This window comes from Gossypium hirsutum, chromosome D02 (assembly GCF_007990345.1).
Source record: "Gossypium hirsutum isolate 1008001.06 chromosome D02, Gossypium_hirsutum_v2.1, whole genome shotgun sequence".
NCBI classification, from domain to species: domain Eukaryota; kingdom Viridiplantae; phylum Streptophyta; class Magnoliopsida; order Malvales; family Malvaceae; genus Gossypium; species Gossypium hirsutum.
In genome coordinates, this window is record NC_053438.1 from 65,235,621 (window position 1) to 65,253,068 (window position 17,448).

Sequence of the window (17,448 nt, forward strand, 5' to 3'; positions counted from 1 at the left end):
TTTGGTTTTAGGAAACAAAAGTCAATTTCACTTTCATGGAAAACACTAAGATCATGGAAAACACTAAGAAAAACATGTTCTGTTGAAAATTTTGAAAACAATTTTTGAAAAATGAAAATAGGTGAAATTAGAAAAGTTATGTTGTTTTCACTAAAATTATTTTGCAAAATTGAAAAACTTGAAAAATAAAGATTTTTAACTTTGATGAATTGATACTTGTTCAAATCCACACAAACACAAATATTCTTTTCTTAATAATTTTTAAATACCAAACCTCACGCCGATTAAAAATTAAAATCGAGCTCTCGTGTTATTTATAATAGTAAATTTTACTAAATTTAATACTTGTGTTATTCACTTAGTGGGATTCATCGATTCCTGACTTTCAATTAAAACAATTTTCTCCTCTATTCTCAAACCCTTGATTGCTTAGAGAGTGGATTTTAATTCCTAAACTGATCACACAATGAAAACTTTAACTTTTCATTGGAGAAAATTAATTCTTTTTATGGGTAAAAAACCAAAGTAAAAAACTCGAGTTCTCACGAAAAATAGAATTTATTTTGAGAAAATAAATTTCGCTATATTTCAGCAAATAACTACACTTAGTAGTGTGTATTTATGACTTCACCCATAGTCCCTATTGTATTTGTTAAAGTTGAAGAAATATCTTCTATGCATAATACAATTAACAACAAGGCGAGAACTGTGGTTTGTCACTATTGTGGAACGATAGGAAATATCAGGCCATATTGTTTCAAATTATTGACTGATTTGAGGATGTTCAAATCAGGTGTAACTTCAGTTTGAAAAAGTAGGAAAAGACAGTCTTGTCTAAAGCAAATATGTGTCAAAAGAAAGATGAAAAATGAATGCTTGTAGCACATATCTCTGAAGGATGTTACTAAGGATAATTGATATTTTGATAGTAGGTGCTCGAGGCACATGACTGGAAAAAGGAGCTTTTTGAGAACTCCTTAAAAACTTTATGTTGGAAAAGTCATTTTTGGAGATGGTCAAAAAGGAAGAATTGTTGGCAAAGGGAGTCTTAATGTAGTTATATTACCTAAGTTACAAAATATGATGCGAGCATCAAATGTCATTATTGGGCTCATAGATATGATGGACTTAATTTTTCACAATGCCTCATAACTTGGTCCAAAACTAAGCAGTTGAAAGCTCAACTCAATGCGTTAGTGCAAGAATAAGTGTCAAAAAGCTTTCAAGAGAAAGAATTAGAAGGGCCAAACGTTCAAGATAGTGTTTCATGCTATTACAAGGATGCAAGCCCAACTAATGGGATTAAATGGACATTTTTAATAAGCCTGCACGAGACTCAAATGTGAAGAGATGGGTCACACACACATTTAATGGAGAATAATGTCATTTGAGTTCATTTAGGTTGTTCATTTGGATTGTGTTAGTTCAGTTGAGTTAAAGTAGTTTATTTTAACATAATTTGCCGACAAACCCACTTAATATTGTTTTAGGCTAATTTTTAGAATCACAAAATTCATCCATTATTTAAATCTAGTCCATTATTAATATTAGTCTGCCCTCTCTGGCACGTCTCTGTCTGCCTTCTCTGGTAGGTTTTAGATTTTATTGTTTGAGTCTATTGGGTTAAGCGGCGGCAGTAAATTCTTTCGTTTTGAGATTTGGTTTCTGGATCGCATATGTCTACAACTATGGAGACAGAATTTGTTGGGTTGACGATCAATGAAAAGGAAGAAGAAATTTTACAGTTTCAATTCGAGCCAAAAACAGAAACAGAGGTAGGGAATTTTAAATTAGTGGGATGCTTTTTAACTGCTAGCATTATTCACTTTCCAGCAATGAAAAGTACAATGACAAATCTATGGCATCCGGTTCAGGGGGTACAAATTCGAGATCTAGGAAGGAAAAGGTATTTATTTCAGTTTTTTCATATAATGGACATGGAGAGGGTGTTAAAGGGGTCCCCATGGACTTTTAATAATCATTTACTACTTTTGCATAAGTTGCAATTAACGAAGGATCCATTAATTGTTCCTTTGATCTATACACTCTTTTGGGTACAGATTCATGATATCCCTGCAGGGTTTTATTCAGAAAGGCTGGCAATTCAATTGGGAAATTTTATAGGTACTTATCTGGAGTACGATGGGTCAAATCTGGGGAAAGAAAATCAAAATTTCATGAGAATCAGAGTTCAAGTTGATGTAAGATATCCTCTGAAAAGGAAGAAACAGATCTTATTTTTTGGCAATTGCTCATACGTCAGATTTAGGTACGAACGATTATCTCTCTTTTGCTTTTATTGTGGGCGATTGGGATATAGTGATTCTTTTTGTGAAGCGAAGATGGCGTTAGGAGTGGAAGTGGCAGAGATGGGATAGGATTTATCTTTAAGTGCTCAATCTCGAAGAGCTCTAGCAATGAATAGAGTTTGGTTGCGAAAGGGGGAAGAAGATTGGGGCGAGAATAAAGAGGAGATTCAAGTATTAGGTCCTAAAACGAGGGATTCAATGAGGAGCTTGGGATAAAGCATAAATATAGATCCAATATTAGGATTTAATCTGGAAGGTCAATCATCGATCTTCAAAAAGGATGATTTTTCTTATAATTTGATGGATCATGATATAGAAGACAGGGCGTTAACTGTGGAGGAAGAGAAGAAGAGAGCAATGGGGGAGAGTGAAGACGGTCTTACAAAGGAAGAGAATGGCAATTTGGCGCAAAGGAACCGAAAAGTGGGGAATGTTAACATTATTTTATCGGCGACTGCCAAGAGGCAAGCCGACCGGTCACAATGAAAATTTTAAGCTGGAACGTCCGAGGTTTGGGGAGCCCACGGACGGTTCATAGACTTCGGCACTGGCTAAGGTTATATAATCCCCATATAGTCTTCTTTATTGAGACAAAAATTGACAGAAGGGGAATGGAACGAATTCAAAGAAGATGTGATTTTCTCAATGGAATTGATGTGGACGCGACAAGATCTCGAGGTGGTTTAAGTTTGGCTTGGCGTGGAGATATCAATATTAGGCTTCAAAGCTGTAACATCCCTTAATCCCGAACCGTCGCCGGAACAGAATTACGAGGCATTACCGGACGTATCGAACGATTTACAACAATTCTTAAATAAATAACCAATATATTAAAATAATTCATAAAATTTATTAGTTTGTTTACCAAATGACTTCATTTTTTTTTTATAAAAATTTCGGCAACATTTCTGCTTATTTTTACATAAAACCCTCTGCAAATTAAAACCATATAGTTCCCAAATATCACCAATTCAACCAATTCATTTCACATTCACATTTTCTATTCTAAATACTTCTAATCAAACTCAATCTACACAATATCAATTTAAAATTTAACAATGAACTAATTAGATAAAATAGATAGACTTCTTTCATTAAAATCCATAAACTTTTAATACTAACATTTTTAACCATTATATATTAAAACATAATAACATTTATACACAATCTATGTACATGCCACCTTTACCAAAGGAAAAATACATCACCAAGTTTTGCCGAAGCCGGGATTAATATGGATGCTGAACCGGGACCTTTGACTTCTATCGACCTGCGCACGGAAACAACCGTACGCTGAGTAATTCATACTCAGTGGTATTACCATAATTCAAATTATAACAATAATGTACATGTAATGCATAAATCGTATATACAATTTAAATTCAATATTTCAACAATAGCAATTCATCAACCAATATCGTATATCCACAATTTGAGTTTGAATAAATCACGAACCTTAGGTTCATTTCTCAATCTCATTTCACATTTCAATTCACAATTCAACTTTTTCATATCATTTCAATAGCTCGTTTGACCAACTCGTTCGGTTTATCATTTCATCATTTACCCTATTAACAAAACTCAGACTTTGGCGGATACACGAATCCAACCAAACACACCAGAATGGCACCCAGTGCCTCATCGGATAGTTCAAAGCAATAGTTGACACCCAGTGTCTCATCGGCAAAGCCGAAGAAAGTTGGTACCCAGTACCTCATCGAATCTATCCGAAGAAATATAGTGACACCCAGTGTCTCATCGACTCGAGGTCGAAGTATCACTGAACTCTTCCAATCCTATGGCATGCCAACTATATCCGACTCAGCCCGACTAGTTAATAGGGTATTTAAATCACATATATTCTCAATTCAATCACAATTTCTCACACTTTCAATTCAATCATTTTTCCACCTTCAATCAATAATTATTTCACAAATTCACACATTTTCACAACTCAATACATTTCCATACAATTTAATACCATTCACAATTCGATTCAAATTCATTTCCCGCTTTCAATCAACAAACAATTCAAATATTAATTCATATAAACTATTCAATTTAATTCCCACTCATAATAATAATAATAATACTAATAAATTAATACTAATATTATACTTACCTCACATTTCATTTACTAGACACATAAATTAAAATTTAGCATTTAATAATAAATAACTTGAATTATAGTAATACAAACCGTTATTCTCCCGTTTTAGTCCTCGATAACTTTCTCCTTTCCTTTTGACGCCGATGCCTCGGGTTCTTTGTTAGCTACGAAAATAATAATTTGTAATATTAATTACAGCACTAATAATAAATAATTGAATTTCTATTCAATTTCTTCCTAATTCTCAATTTAATCCTAACTAAATTCACTTACTTTCCTAATTCAATTCACACTCTATTTCTATTCAAATTTCATCCAAACTAAAATTTAACTATCAAAATTTCAGCATATTTTGCTAATTTCGAATTTCCCTCAATTTAGTCCCTAAAACATAAAACTTATAGTTTCTTTTACAATTTAATCCCTTTTTCAATTCTAACTTAAAATTCCTTCAAGTTAATCCCTAATTCATCTCTTTTGTTCAACATAAACTATACTTAAAAACCTATGAACTTACAAAATATCAACTTAATTCCATCAAAACTTTGTTTTAAAGCTTTTAAAACATTAGAATTAAGAGAAAAGGGCTAATTTGACTTACCAATCAAAGCTTTAAACCTTAAACCTTCAATTTTTCCTTTTTCTTTCTTTTTTCTTCTTTCTCCCCTGTTTCTTCTCTGTTTCGTCTTTGGCTATTCTGTTTCTTTCTTCTTTTGTTTCTTTTATTCTTTTATTTTAACTTACTTTACTTTATTTCCTTTATTTTATTTCTTTTGTTTTCTTTTATTTAATTACTTTAATATAATAATTAAAACAAATATCTATTTAGTAATTAAATATAAGTATTACAAATGTATGTATTTTATTAATACACTTGTATTAAATATCACCATACATTTGTCTTTATTTAATTTATTTCTTAATATAATATTTATAATATAATTAATTTAATAATATCCTTTATAATTAATTTATATATTTATATAAATAAATAATATAAAAATCTAAGATTTTTACAATGTTATGCCGCCTAAACTTCCAAATGTGGCTTAATTGCCCATTTGGTCCCTCTTATTTTCTTTTGATCTATAATTAAACATTTACCCTTTATTCAATTTAATCCTTTTTCCTAATTATTCTTAATTAGATTAAATTCATCTATCTAAAACTTAATTAAACACATAACTAGTCTCGTAAATATTTCTAATAATTATTTTCGGACTCAATTTACTAAGACGGAGGCCCGATATTATACTTTTTCGATGCCCGTGAATTTTGGGTCATTACAAAAGCTATTTAAAAAGTCATATTGATGTGTAAATTGAGGATGCAGAGGAGGAAAAAAATTAGAGATTGACTGGTTTTTATGGCTCTCCTTATTCAAATAAAGTAGAATCATGGAATTTGTTGAGACATTTGCGTAATGGAGGGGAATTGCCTTGGATGGTGTGTGGTGATTTTAATGAAATTTTGTATAGCTTTGAAAAAAAAGGGAGGTTTACTTCGAGAGGAAGGGAGAATGGAAGCATTTAGAACGATTTTAGAGAATTGTGATCTAAGGGATTTGGGTTTCTCTAGAAGATGGTTCACTTGGGAAAGAAGAAATCTACCAAAAACGAATATCCAAGAGCGGTTGGATAGGGGAGTGACTACGGAAGAGTGGATAACTTTATTCCCGGAATTTCAAGTTAGACATATGTCTCATTCTTTTTCCGATCATTGTTCGTTGCTCATTACTACCAAACAGGAGGAGAAGAGAAGAATTATTAGAAGTTTTAAATTTGAGGCATGGTGGGTTTTGGAGGAGAGTTTTATTTCAAAAGTTAAAGGTATTTGGGAGACTGCCACAAGTGATTTGCTGAGTAAGATGGAAAGTTTGAATAGGGGACTTAAGAAATGGGCTGATAAGATACAAAAAAGCAGGAAGGGAAAGAAGATGGCGTTAATTTCAAAATTGGACAGCTTAGAAGAGAATGAAAGAAATGATGAAAACTTGATATAGCTCATTAACACTAAAATTCAACTTAATTTTGAGATTGAAAAAGATTAGCGTTAATGGGAACAAAGGGCGCGGGTTAATTAGCTGAAATTAGGGGATAAAAATACAGCATTTTTTCATAAACAGGCAACTCAGAAACGTCAAAAAAATTTTATTAATAGAATGCAATCAGATGATGGTACGAAAACAGAAGATATTTTAGAAATGGAGGATATCACAAGGCTGTATTTTCAAAAGTTGTTTTCGACTGGGAGGGGGGGAAATTATGACAGAATTTTGGCAGGAATTAAGCAATGCATTTTTTATGAGGACAATTCGAAACTGAATGCAAGGTACACAAAAGAAGAGATCTCTGAGGCACTTGCAGAATTAGGCCCAACAAAAGCACCAGGGGAGGATGGATTTCCAGCATTACTCTATCAAAAATGCTGGTCAATTATTGGCAATGAAGTCACATCGTTTTGTCTTAATCTACTGAATGGAAGTATGGATGTCAGCTCAATAAACAAGACGAATATAGTTTGAATTCCTAAAATCCCTAATCCTTTGAACATTACCAATTTTAGGCCAATCAGTTTATGTAATGTGCTTTATAAATTGTTGGCTAAAGTTATTTCAAATCGTCTCCGTATTGTGATTGATAGATGCATTGACTTAGCTCAAAGTGCTTTTGTTCCTGGGAGACTAATTAGTGATAATGTTTTATTAGCTTATGAAATTCTTCACACTTTGAAGAATAAAAGATTAGGGAAAAAGGGCTTATGGCAGTAAAACTAGACATGAGTAAAACATATGATAGAGTTAAATGGGACTTTATTGAAAAAATAATGAAGAAATTAGGGTTTGACTTCGAGTGGGTTGACATGTTGATGAAATGTGTTTCAACAGTATCATATTCAGTAGTTCTTAATGGTGTCATTGGAGAAAGATTTTTCCCGTCTAGAGGCCTTAGACAAGGAGATCCGTTGAGCCCATTTTTATTTCTTTTTTGTGGTGAGGGACTTTCTAGTCTTCTAAGGCAAGCAACGGAAGGAAATTTAATTCGAAGAGTAAAGGCTAGTAGAAATGGTCCGCAGATTTCACATTTCTTATTTGCAGATGATTGCATTCTGTTTGGAGAAGCCACAAAGAGAGGTGCTACTGTTTTGAAGAGTATCTTAAAGGAATATGAGCTAAGTTCGGCCAATGTGTTAATTACAATAAATCCACAATCTTTTTTAGTACAAATACGCAGAAGGAAGGAAAAAGGGTAATTGCTCGGATGCTTAGTGTTCGCAGTTCAAATAATCCAGAAAGGTATTTAGGACTTCCAAATTTAGTGGGTAGAAGCAAGAAAGAAGCTTTTCAAAGTCCGAAGGACAGATTAAAACAAAGAATTGACAATTGGAGTGTTAAGTATCTTTCTCAATGTGGAAAAGAGGTTTTCATTAAGAAAGTATTACAATCCATTCCAACTTATTCTATGGCGTGTTTCTTACTTCCTAAGTCTTTATGTAATGAGTTGGAAGGTATAATAGCTAAATTCTGGTGGGGGAAAATCAGGGGAAGAAGGGGATTCATTGGTGTGCGTGGAAGGATGTGTGTGTCTCGAAAGAAGCAGGTGGTCTTGGCTTTAGAAAACTTGATAAATTTAATATTGCATTATTAGCTAAACAGGGCTGGCGTCTTATTAATTTTCCAGATTCTTTGCTAGCTCGAGTATTGAAAGCTAAATATTATCCGAATGCGTGTTTTCTAACTACTCAATTAGGGAATTTACCTTCGCTTACCTGGAAGAGTATTTGGTCGGCAAAAGGCATTCTGGAAGGAGGACTTTGCTGGAGGGTTGGTAAGGGGGATCGTATTTCTGTTTGGAATGACCTCTGGATTTCGGGTAGTGAAGAAGATAGATTGCAAAATCAACAGAGAGATGGAAATATTTCATTAGTATCGGACCTGATTGATGCAGATAGAAGAAAGTGGAAAGATGATATAATTATTAATACCTTCAATGCGGAAGTTGCTAAAAAGATTTTGCAGATTCCTTTGGCAACGTTAGCAAATGAAGACTTCCAAGTCTGGAGAGGAGAACCATCTTGTAATTTTTCGGTTAGAAGCGCCTACAAACTATTACAGGAGGGTACTCAAAATCCTATTAATTTACAAACCGAAACTAAAGCCTTTTACAAAAAGCTATGGAATTTACAAATCCCCTCGAAAGTCAAAATTACAATATGGGGAATTTCTTGGAATTACATTCCTACTTTTGCTAATCTGAAGATTAAAAGTATAGTTGCTGATGCCCAGTGTCCTCGATGCAACAAAGAATAGGAGGATTGCAATCATATCTTTCGTGGATGTCCTACAACAACAGAAGTTTGGAGACTTTTACAGTTATCTTGGCTACTCAATAATACTTAGGACAGATTATGGAACTAGCTTACATGGGTATTTAGTCGAGGGTCAAATGAACAGTGCCGACTTTTCTGTTGTGGGCTTTGGGTAATCTGGACAAGTAGGAACATATTTATATATGAAAACAGACAAACAACAAGCAGGGACATCTCTTTTAAAATCTCAGATTTTATTTCAGAGTTAAAAGGAATCGAGGAGAGGAAACTTAACTTGGCAGGAAATGGTGGTTCGAGAACTGAAGAAAGAAGAACGAGTGTGTCAGTCTTCTTTGATGCAGCTTTCGATCAGCAACAAGCAAGATCTGTTTCAGGTTTGATTGTTCGAGGTAAGGGAGGGGAGATTTTGGCTTCAAAATCAGTAATCCACACCAATATAGCAACTCTATTCGGGACAGAGGCATATGCAGGGTTACAAGCCTTAGAGTTAGGAAGGTCTATGGGGCTCAAAGACTTACAAATAATAGGAGATTCGAAAACGATTATCAAAAAGTGTCAAAGCTCAGAACAAGACAGATCGACCATCGGAGCTATCATAAAAGATATCCAAGATATAAAAGTCATTTTTAACAGTATTGGCTTTTGTCATATTCCTAGAACAGAAAATATGTATGCCCATTTGGTTGCAATAGAAGCTTTAAAGAAGGGAGAAGGACATTACCTGGTTAAGGCGGTTTCGAATATCGTTCATTGAGTAGTGGAGAGGGAGCGTCTAACATATCAAAATTGAGAGGAAAGAGACGACTGTTGAAAGGAGTAGCAGAAGGTTAAAAGATGGCTGTGTCGGTGATAGGAAATGAAAAGATAATGGAGGCCAGCTGTTTCTTGTTCAACTGAGATTTCTAGAAGCTTTCTTTTACTTTACCGTCAGTTTGTTTTTATTTATTTTTTAAGGCCAACCTTATCAGGTTTCTTTGAATTTATGGGCCATTACATGGGCCAGATTTGTTTATTTCTTATGATTTGTTTTAGGTTCGTTAAAACTGAACTTTGAGCCTATTTGGCTTTGTTTTTTTTATCTCAGTTGAAATTTTCAAAAAAAAAATCTAGTCCATTATTTTAAATGGTTGAATTTTGATTTAGTATGAGTTAGTAGTCTTTGTTTTATATTTACATTCTAATGGTTAAAGAATTAGGATTTTAGTTTAAACTCTTGTAGATAAATTTTACCTTTACCCTTAAGAGTTTGAGGTAGCTTGAACTCTATGGCTTGGGTGCTTATAAATATGGCCAACCTTTTTAATGTGTATTCATCTTGGAATTTTTGTTGTTTATGAAAAAACTTTGGAGGTTTTTTTTTCTTTTTGAGAATATTCTTTTCAGAAGAAATTTTAATTTTGTTTCTTTCAAAATATTTTGTGGAAATTCTTTTAACTCTCAATTTGTTAAGGATCATACTTGAAGGGTCGTTTGCCATTCTTCTACCTAATTGTCTTTTTTGAAACATATTGTTTCAAGGAAGAACAATCTTTCACCTCTTTTTTGTTCACTTCTCTCTTCTCCCAATCTCTTTTATTTTAATTAACCTCTATCTTCATCTTGTGTTTAATTTTTTGTTTTCTCTTATTTTCATATTACAACTTGAATCCATCCTATCTAACAAATAGCTACTTACAACATTGGTGGAACTGCCACTGTCGATTATTAATGAATAAAGCTTCCCTTTATCAAGCAACGTGAATGGAAGATATTGGAGCATTGCTCATCATCATCTTTAAATTGCATGTTCGAAGTACGATGGACAACAAGACACCAAGGATGCAAAAAATCCTCACCAATAGTAGGTGGCTCTAACACTTCTTCCTTAACAGAACCCCTAATAGGGTTATCCTCAATCAAATCTAGCATATCAAGATCTTCTAGATCAGAGTTAGATGTAATTTTCACTATTATCATGAATAAGCATTATCCATTTACTTGGACATTCATAATGGAAATACCTTTTTACCATTGCATTTGAAACATCAAATCTCTAGTTTATGACTCAAAGAAGATGAAGTAGCAACATTTGGCCCTTCCAATCCCTTCTTGAAAGCCTTTTGACACCCATTCTTGTACCCCATTCTTGTACCAACATATTGACTTGAGCTTTGAATTGAGTTACGAGGCCTTGTAACAAATTAAGCCTGTCACGTCCATGAACCCAAAAATGACTTTTGATACTCATATAAAAATGTTCATCCAATGGAAAGACTCAATGCAAACTTGATGAATAAGAGTCAACTTTGTGATCAAAGTATCATGTGAGATTAGCTAAAGAAAACTACATATGAAGTATGAGGCTCGAATGATAAGTTTGTTATGGAAGGTGCTAGAGCTTTTGATAATTGTTAGGTTGGTGCAAAATAAATCTAACAAAAAGGCTTTTCATTATGTAATCAATATGTTGATTTATAAGTCGACTCACATGAAAAAAAAAATCTTTTTTAATAAAAAAAAGGAAAAATATGCATAAAGGGATTGATATTTGTATTGGCTGGTAGTCAAACTTAATATCCATAACTAAATCTAAACAATTAAGTGAATTAGCATAAATTTAATTTTTATAAATAATTAAATACGATGAAAATAACATGAAAGCAACACGAATACAGTGACATATAAAACAATTTCTTAATGTAGAAAAACTGAAACCTAATTCAACTTTTGATCATGATATTCATATGGTTAGTTATACTAAACATATTATGATTAGTATTTGATTGAGTTTTATTAGTATTATATTAATCATGTCCTTTAGTTAGGCTAGTCATTGATTTGGGCGTTAAATGCAAGTTTGTAGTTGATGTGAATCGTACTTAAAACAATTTGATCCAATTGTTAATACGCCTACCTAATGTATAAATAACTTGAATCGAACATGTAAAAAGAAGTCAGTATCATTCAATGTATAAAAATGATCTGTGATATATTTAAGCTGGCATTTATACCTACGCTAATGGCTAGATTGAAGAAAGTGCTCAACTGATACAATATTAATACTTTAAGAACTCAATCAAAATATTTTGAAATTTGTAGGCTAATTTAAAATTTAAGTTATAGTTCGAGTACGTCTTGATTAGTTAACCCTATTTATGTTAATTATGGCACATACTATTATCTAATACTTAATGCATTTGTATTGTGTTAATCTCTACTTTTGCGTCATATTTTTGATCCAATACATAAATGAATCAATTTAGAATTAAAATTAAACCATGATAATAAATTATACAAAAATATAATAATTTGAGACAATGATTTCTACATTTTCAATAAACTATTTATTAAAAATTTTATAAAAAAATTAATTAATTTTTAATTTATTTTAATATATCAAAATTAAAATGCTAACCGTTCAATAAATTTGATTCGATTCAAATAATCAAATCTCATATTAAAATATTCTATTCTGAATAAAGATTTATCCGACTTTAATTTACGCATATAAAATAAATGATCTGATACCAAATATTTCTTAATTAATAGTTTAAAGTCCGTGTTATTTGTAAATACAAAAGTTTTAGGTAATAATCATAAATGTATTACCATGGAAGTTTTTTTGTGTTGTATGGTCCAACCAAGGAAACCATTATTAAATTTCAACCCACAGGGTTTTGGATGAGGCGCGACAAAAAATCCTAAGACGGAAAATTTCAAAATTCAGAAATAGGGGTAGGGGAGGCGGATGACAGAAGCTCATAAAGGGAAGCGCTATGAACACGCGTCGCTTTGTCCCTGCCTTTCCTTTTACTCCTTTCTCTCTCTTAACTGTCGGTGTTATAAAGTGATTCCGAATATTAGCTGATACTGTCAGTTGCAAGAATTGGTCATCAGTCATCACTTAAAAGCACCGAACAAATCTCCTTTTCCCCCCACTTCTGCAAAACCATCGTGCTCTACACGCTCTACACTTATTTAGGATCTTGTCTTAATATTGTACTTCAATTTCCAAACCCTTAAAATTAGCATAATGATCTATAATTTATTAAATTTAAATTAGTGGAGAGTGGAATCCACTCAAAAAAGTAGAAGCGTGAAGGGGAATGCAAAGCGGTGAATGCAAAAGCCGGCACAACATCAACAACCTCGCCGCTTGTCTCGAAATTTCCGCGTGACACGTACACTCGTACAACGTATCACATTGTCTCCTAACTTGGGCGGCGCCTCAGTCAAACAACTAATTGACTGCACAGCTTCCTAACTCTATATATTAAAACTAATCCATACGCATTTGACTCAAACAAAAATATTTACAACTCAGAGAAAAAAAAAAAAAAAGGGAAAGCAAGTTTTTATGGCTCCCCAAGACAAAAATGCGAGCAAAACCTTGAAGAAAGCTAACGGTACTGGAAGTACGAGCAGCCAAGAGGTGCATTTCAGGGGAGTAAGGAAGAGGCCATGGGGTAGGTACGCTGCCGAAATCAGAGATCCCGGCAAGAAAAGCCGTGTTTGGCTTGGTACTTTCGATACGGCTGAGGAAGCTGCCAGAGCCTACGACGCGGCGGCGCGTGAGTTTCGTGGACCTAAGGCTAAGACCAACTTCCCTTTACCGGATGAAACCAACTGTTACAAGGGCCAGAACCAGCAGAGCCCTAGCCAAAGCAGCACGGTGGAGGAATCTGGAAGCCCAACGGTGGAGCGTGGAGTCAACACCTTGTCCGGGGCAGTAGGGAGATTCCCTTTCGCGTGCCACCAGCAGCTGGCTCTGGGTGGTGGAGTCGCTAATGGTGGGATTAGCGGGGTGACCCGGTCGCGGCCGGTTCTATTTTTCGAAGCGTTGGGGGGAGCTGGCGTTGTTGGTCAGGTTTATCCGGTTCGGTTCGATCCGGTGGGAGTACAGTTGGGTATGGGATTTGCAAGTGTAGTCCGAAGTGAACCGGACTCTTCATCGGCCATTCATTGCAAGGCAAGGAGACCTGGCCTTGCCCTCGATCTTAACCTTCCTCCTCCAGTCGATGCTTGATGTTTTGCATTTTTTTTTAAACGGAAAACGCCTTTTCATGATCTTAATTTTAGGCATCTGAGAGGTAGGAAGCTATGATAAACAAGAGGTGATAGTAATCCGTGTTTTGTATCATTTTAGACACGGTTTTATCTTTTAAATCCGATGTAAATAGTTTTACGACAGTAATCCGTGTTTGCAAACTGAGGAAAACTATGATCCATTATCTGAGATGATTTTGTTTATAACCTCTCGTTCAAAAATTAACCACTCTTTTTTACTTTTAATGAGAATCTTTCTTAATTAGGCTGTTGTTCCTGTTTTCAATCCTACTTTAGGAACTTAATCCTGTTAGTTTTGAAATTGGATACCTTTTCTCTGAATGGATTAAAATAATGAGAAAATGACTGGGAAACTAATTGTAAGAACTGAAACAGTTGTAGTTTATTTTTCTATTCTCATGTACTTCCTTTTCCGCAACAATCCATACCAATAGTGACGAAATAAAAAATTTAAGTACGAAAGGTAGCATGCGTTACCGACGGCTGATTTTCAAGAGTGATGTATATAATAATACCGTGTTTATGCTTGACAGATGGGTCGTGATTATGGTGATAGCCGGCAGGCACGTGTCTGTTTTATATTTTTGCCACCAATTAATTATCATTTAGTATTTATTAAAATTTGTATGTGGCGGCAGTAGGGGTAAAGGAAGAAAGGGACCCACGCGGCAAACCGAAAAGCATCACGTCAGTTAGACACGGGACGCTTTCTATTTCAAAACCGCTTCCCCCTTTCCCTAATGGGTCCCGCTTTTCGTCGGCGAAATCTGTGGAGTGGATTCTGCGCTCTTCTTTAATGATGTACTGTAATTACACGCGCTCAAATCGAAATGATTAAACAATTACACCGTTCACTGTTGTGGCGCGTGGAATGCAAAAGTTAAATGTAGGGGGGAGAAAGGACGATGAGCGGCTCGTGAAGGGAGGTGTTGAGTACGGCGCATACAAGCCGCAGAAAAAGTGTGACGTGTGGAAGTGTGAAAAGGCAGAGGAGAGGAGAGGGGTCAAAAAGCATTGCCGCCGCTGTAGGTTTTGTTTTGGGGTCATTGTCTCTGGGGTAGTTGTTGAGTGGGGTCGACCCTTTTATTTGGGTGTTGGATGATTGCGAGCCAAGTGTCTTGGGCACGTCAATGCAATGCAACCGTCAATAATAATAAGGAAAGGAGACAAGGCGAAGGCAAAAAAAGGTGAGTGGGGGCTTGGGCGGCTATTCCTAATTGCTAAATGCTAACATCACCGCCCTTTTCTGGACTCGTTGTGGGGGAACTCGTGGCCCTATCACAGTGAGGTGCCGTGGGTTTTGTGGCGCACGGAACTTTTTGGCTAAACTATTATAGTGTTAGTTGTGCCTTGATTTTGAAACTTGGTTTCAAGATACCACAGCAATGTTCAATTGCTGATGAACTTTTAAATCTACAAACTACAGTCCATCTTCCATATCATCTATCCATTTTTTAGATGATATAATAAGTTGGCTCTCATATCAATTTTTATATTAACCTTTGAAATTTTGATTATATTATTAGACGAAATTTTATAATATATATTAATTGCTGCATCTTAATAAATATGAAATGTAATTTTATTTTATAAAATATTATTATTATATTTTAATATGAAATTTAATATTTTATTGACATATAATCTTAATTAAAATTTATTATTTATTATTTTTATTTTTTGAAAATTTAAGACCTGAAGTTGTCATAAAAAAACTAATTTAATTTCAATTTTATGGTGGTTGAAGTGATGGATGAAAAGCTATTGTAAGAAGAAAAAATAAAATATGAGAAATCAATTCTACAATAAATTTGAATGTTATAATGAAATGATGTTACAGATAAATATAGTTATTGTATATAAAATTTTTTAGGATAAATTACATCCAATGTTATAAAAATAATTAATAAGTTTACGTTTTAATCAGTCAATTTCAAAAAGTTACAAAATAATTATAGAACTATTCAGAAGTTTTCATTTAAGCCACTGGGATGTTAAAATCGTTATAGTATGACCTTCTACGTTCGAACTGCATTCACTAATTGAAAGCTCTCATTCCCTTTCTTTTTATACTATTTAGTTTTTTTTTCATGAAATAATTTTGAACGTCACATATTTGTGAACTAAAATCTAAAGAGGTTTTTTCTCCCATCATTGATATTGACCAACAGTTGACTTGAATTTAATGTATGTTCTTTTATTTGTGAATGGGTATTGATTCACCATACCGATTATTAAATCGTCGCTTGGAACTCGCTGATTGAACTTTTAAAAAAAAGTTAACCATCTAGTGACTTAAATAAAAATCTTCAACTAATTTAATGATCATTTTATAAATTTTTTTAAAATTAAACAGCTAAAACATAAAATTACTACTAATTTAGTGATTTTGAGTGTGAATTACTAAAATATTTATTAACGACACAATGACACAGTAGTTAAGTCCCACATCCCAATTACCAGGCTCAAATGTAATTTCTCCTCTCTTAATTCATAAATGGATTTTTTTTGTAAGAAAAAGTTTATTAATTCAAATAAATGTTTAGCATTATATAAAAGCTGAGGTTGTAAGATGTTGAGAGTAAAACAAAAACAAAAAAAACCTGTCTTTACAAATATGGATTAAGAAAAATTAAAAATTAAGGTTTGATATTTGTGGAAATTTTTAGATTTATTTTAATATAAGTTTAGATATATTTAGTTATTACTTTAATAATGATAGTAATTATTAAAATAATAAAATTAAAATTGTAAAAAAAATTAAATTATATTTAATTTGGCTATAGGGACTGTTTTGAGAAGCTTAAATTTGGGTATAATAGAAGAAATCATAAAGTGATATGAAATTGAGCAATGATGCCAATCTTTAGAGTCGACCTATATAATGTAAAATTGTTATCAACAAAATCGAAATAGAAATGTGTATGGTGAAAGATAGCTGGATTTGATACCAAGGACGGACCACGACGCAAGGATTAAAGGTGAAAAGTCACCTACATTTAATTTTAAATATTGGTTGAGGAATTGTCTTTTTCGTTTTATGGATTATATGGTTGATGTTTTCTGCGTTTCAACATTAGTCATGTTGGGGCTTAAAGGAGAAAATGAGGAAAGGCAATTGTGGTAATGTCATATTCATTTAATTATAAAAAGTTGAAATTTAAGCATCCCTATTAAATAATTCGTTCATTTTGGTCATTTCTATTAAAAATTTTAATGAAAAATTTATATGACTTTTTTCTTTTACATGTGAACCACATGGCACAATTTACCGCATTATAAGTATTGCATGCCGGGTGACATAATTTTTTTTATAGTAATTGTGAACAAAAAAAAACAATAATTAAATAGTTGAAAACACCCCATAGATCCAAACCCATCCTCGTAAATTTGAAAAAAAAAACTTGTTCTTCATCTTTTGAAAAGTAATATGAGATTTATTAATACAATATACAGAAGGGTAACTCTATGCTGAAAACAGGGAAAAATCAGAAAGAATGATATGATAAATCAATAAATAACGACCTCAAACACACCTTCATCCACAGCAAACTTTGCTGAAATTAGATAAGGCCAAAAGAAACATTCAAATTTTTTCCTTCAATTTTTCTTGAATTTTCTTCTTTTGAAAAAGCCCAGTTTTTCCATCAATTT

General features: G+C 33.3%; 1 protein-coding gene and 1 long non-coding RNA gene across 6 annotated transcripts; one reads left to right on the top strand and one right to left on the bottom strand.

Moving 5' to 3' along the window:
* Positions 1 to 3,427: 3,427 nt before the first annotated feature.
* On the bottom strand, positions 3,428 to 9,666 carry LOC107909276 (uncharacterized). Of its 5 annotated transcripts, XR_001687200.2 has the most exons (8): positions 9,470 to 9,653; positions 9,267 to 9,338; positions 9,023 to 9,113; positions 8,842 to 8,904; positions 8,404 to 8,759; positions 8,188 to 8,280; positions 4,510 to 4,583; positions 3,428 to 3,579 (listed from the first exon to the last, which is right to left on the bottom strand). It is a non-coding gene; the product is annotated as an uncharacterized lncRNA (long non-coding RNA). The 5 variants fall into 5 exon arrangements; XR_005910534.1 differs by lacking the exon at positions 9,267 to 9,338 and having other exon boundaries at positions 9,470 to 9,666; XR_001687196.2 differs by lacking the exon at positions 9,267 to 9,338 and having other exon boundaries at positions 8,178 to 8,280; positions 9,470 to 9,666.
* Positions 9,667 to 12,604: 2,938 nt separating this feature from the next.
* On the top strand, positions 12,605 to 14,019 carry LOC107909277 (ethylene-responsive transcription factor 9). The gene has a single exon (XM_016836748.2). The coding sequence runs from the start codon at positions 13,085 to 13,087 to the stop codon at positions 13,751 to 13,753; it is 669 nt and encodes a 222-aa protein (XP_016692237.1). The 5' UTR covers positions 12,605 to 13,084; the 3' UTR covers positions 13,754 to 14,019.
* The last annotated feature ends 3,429 nt before the right edge of the window (positions 14,020 to 17,448 follow it).

What these genes read in the sequence shown, in the direction of transcription:
- LOC107909277 (XM_016836748.2), top strand. Translation starts at nt 13,085, where the DNA reads ATGGCTCCCCAAGACAAAAATGCGAGCAAAACCTTGAAGAAAGCTAAC.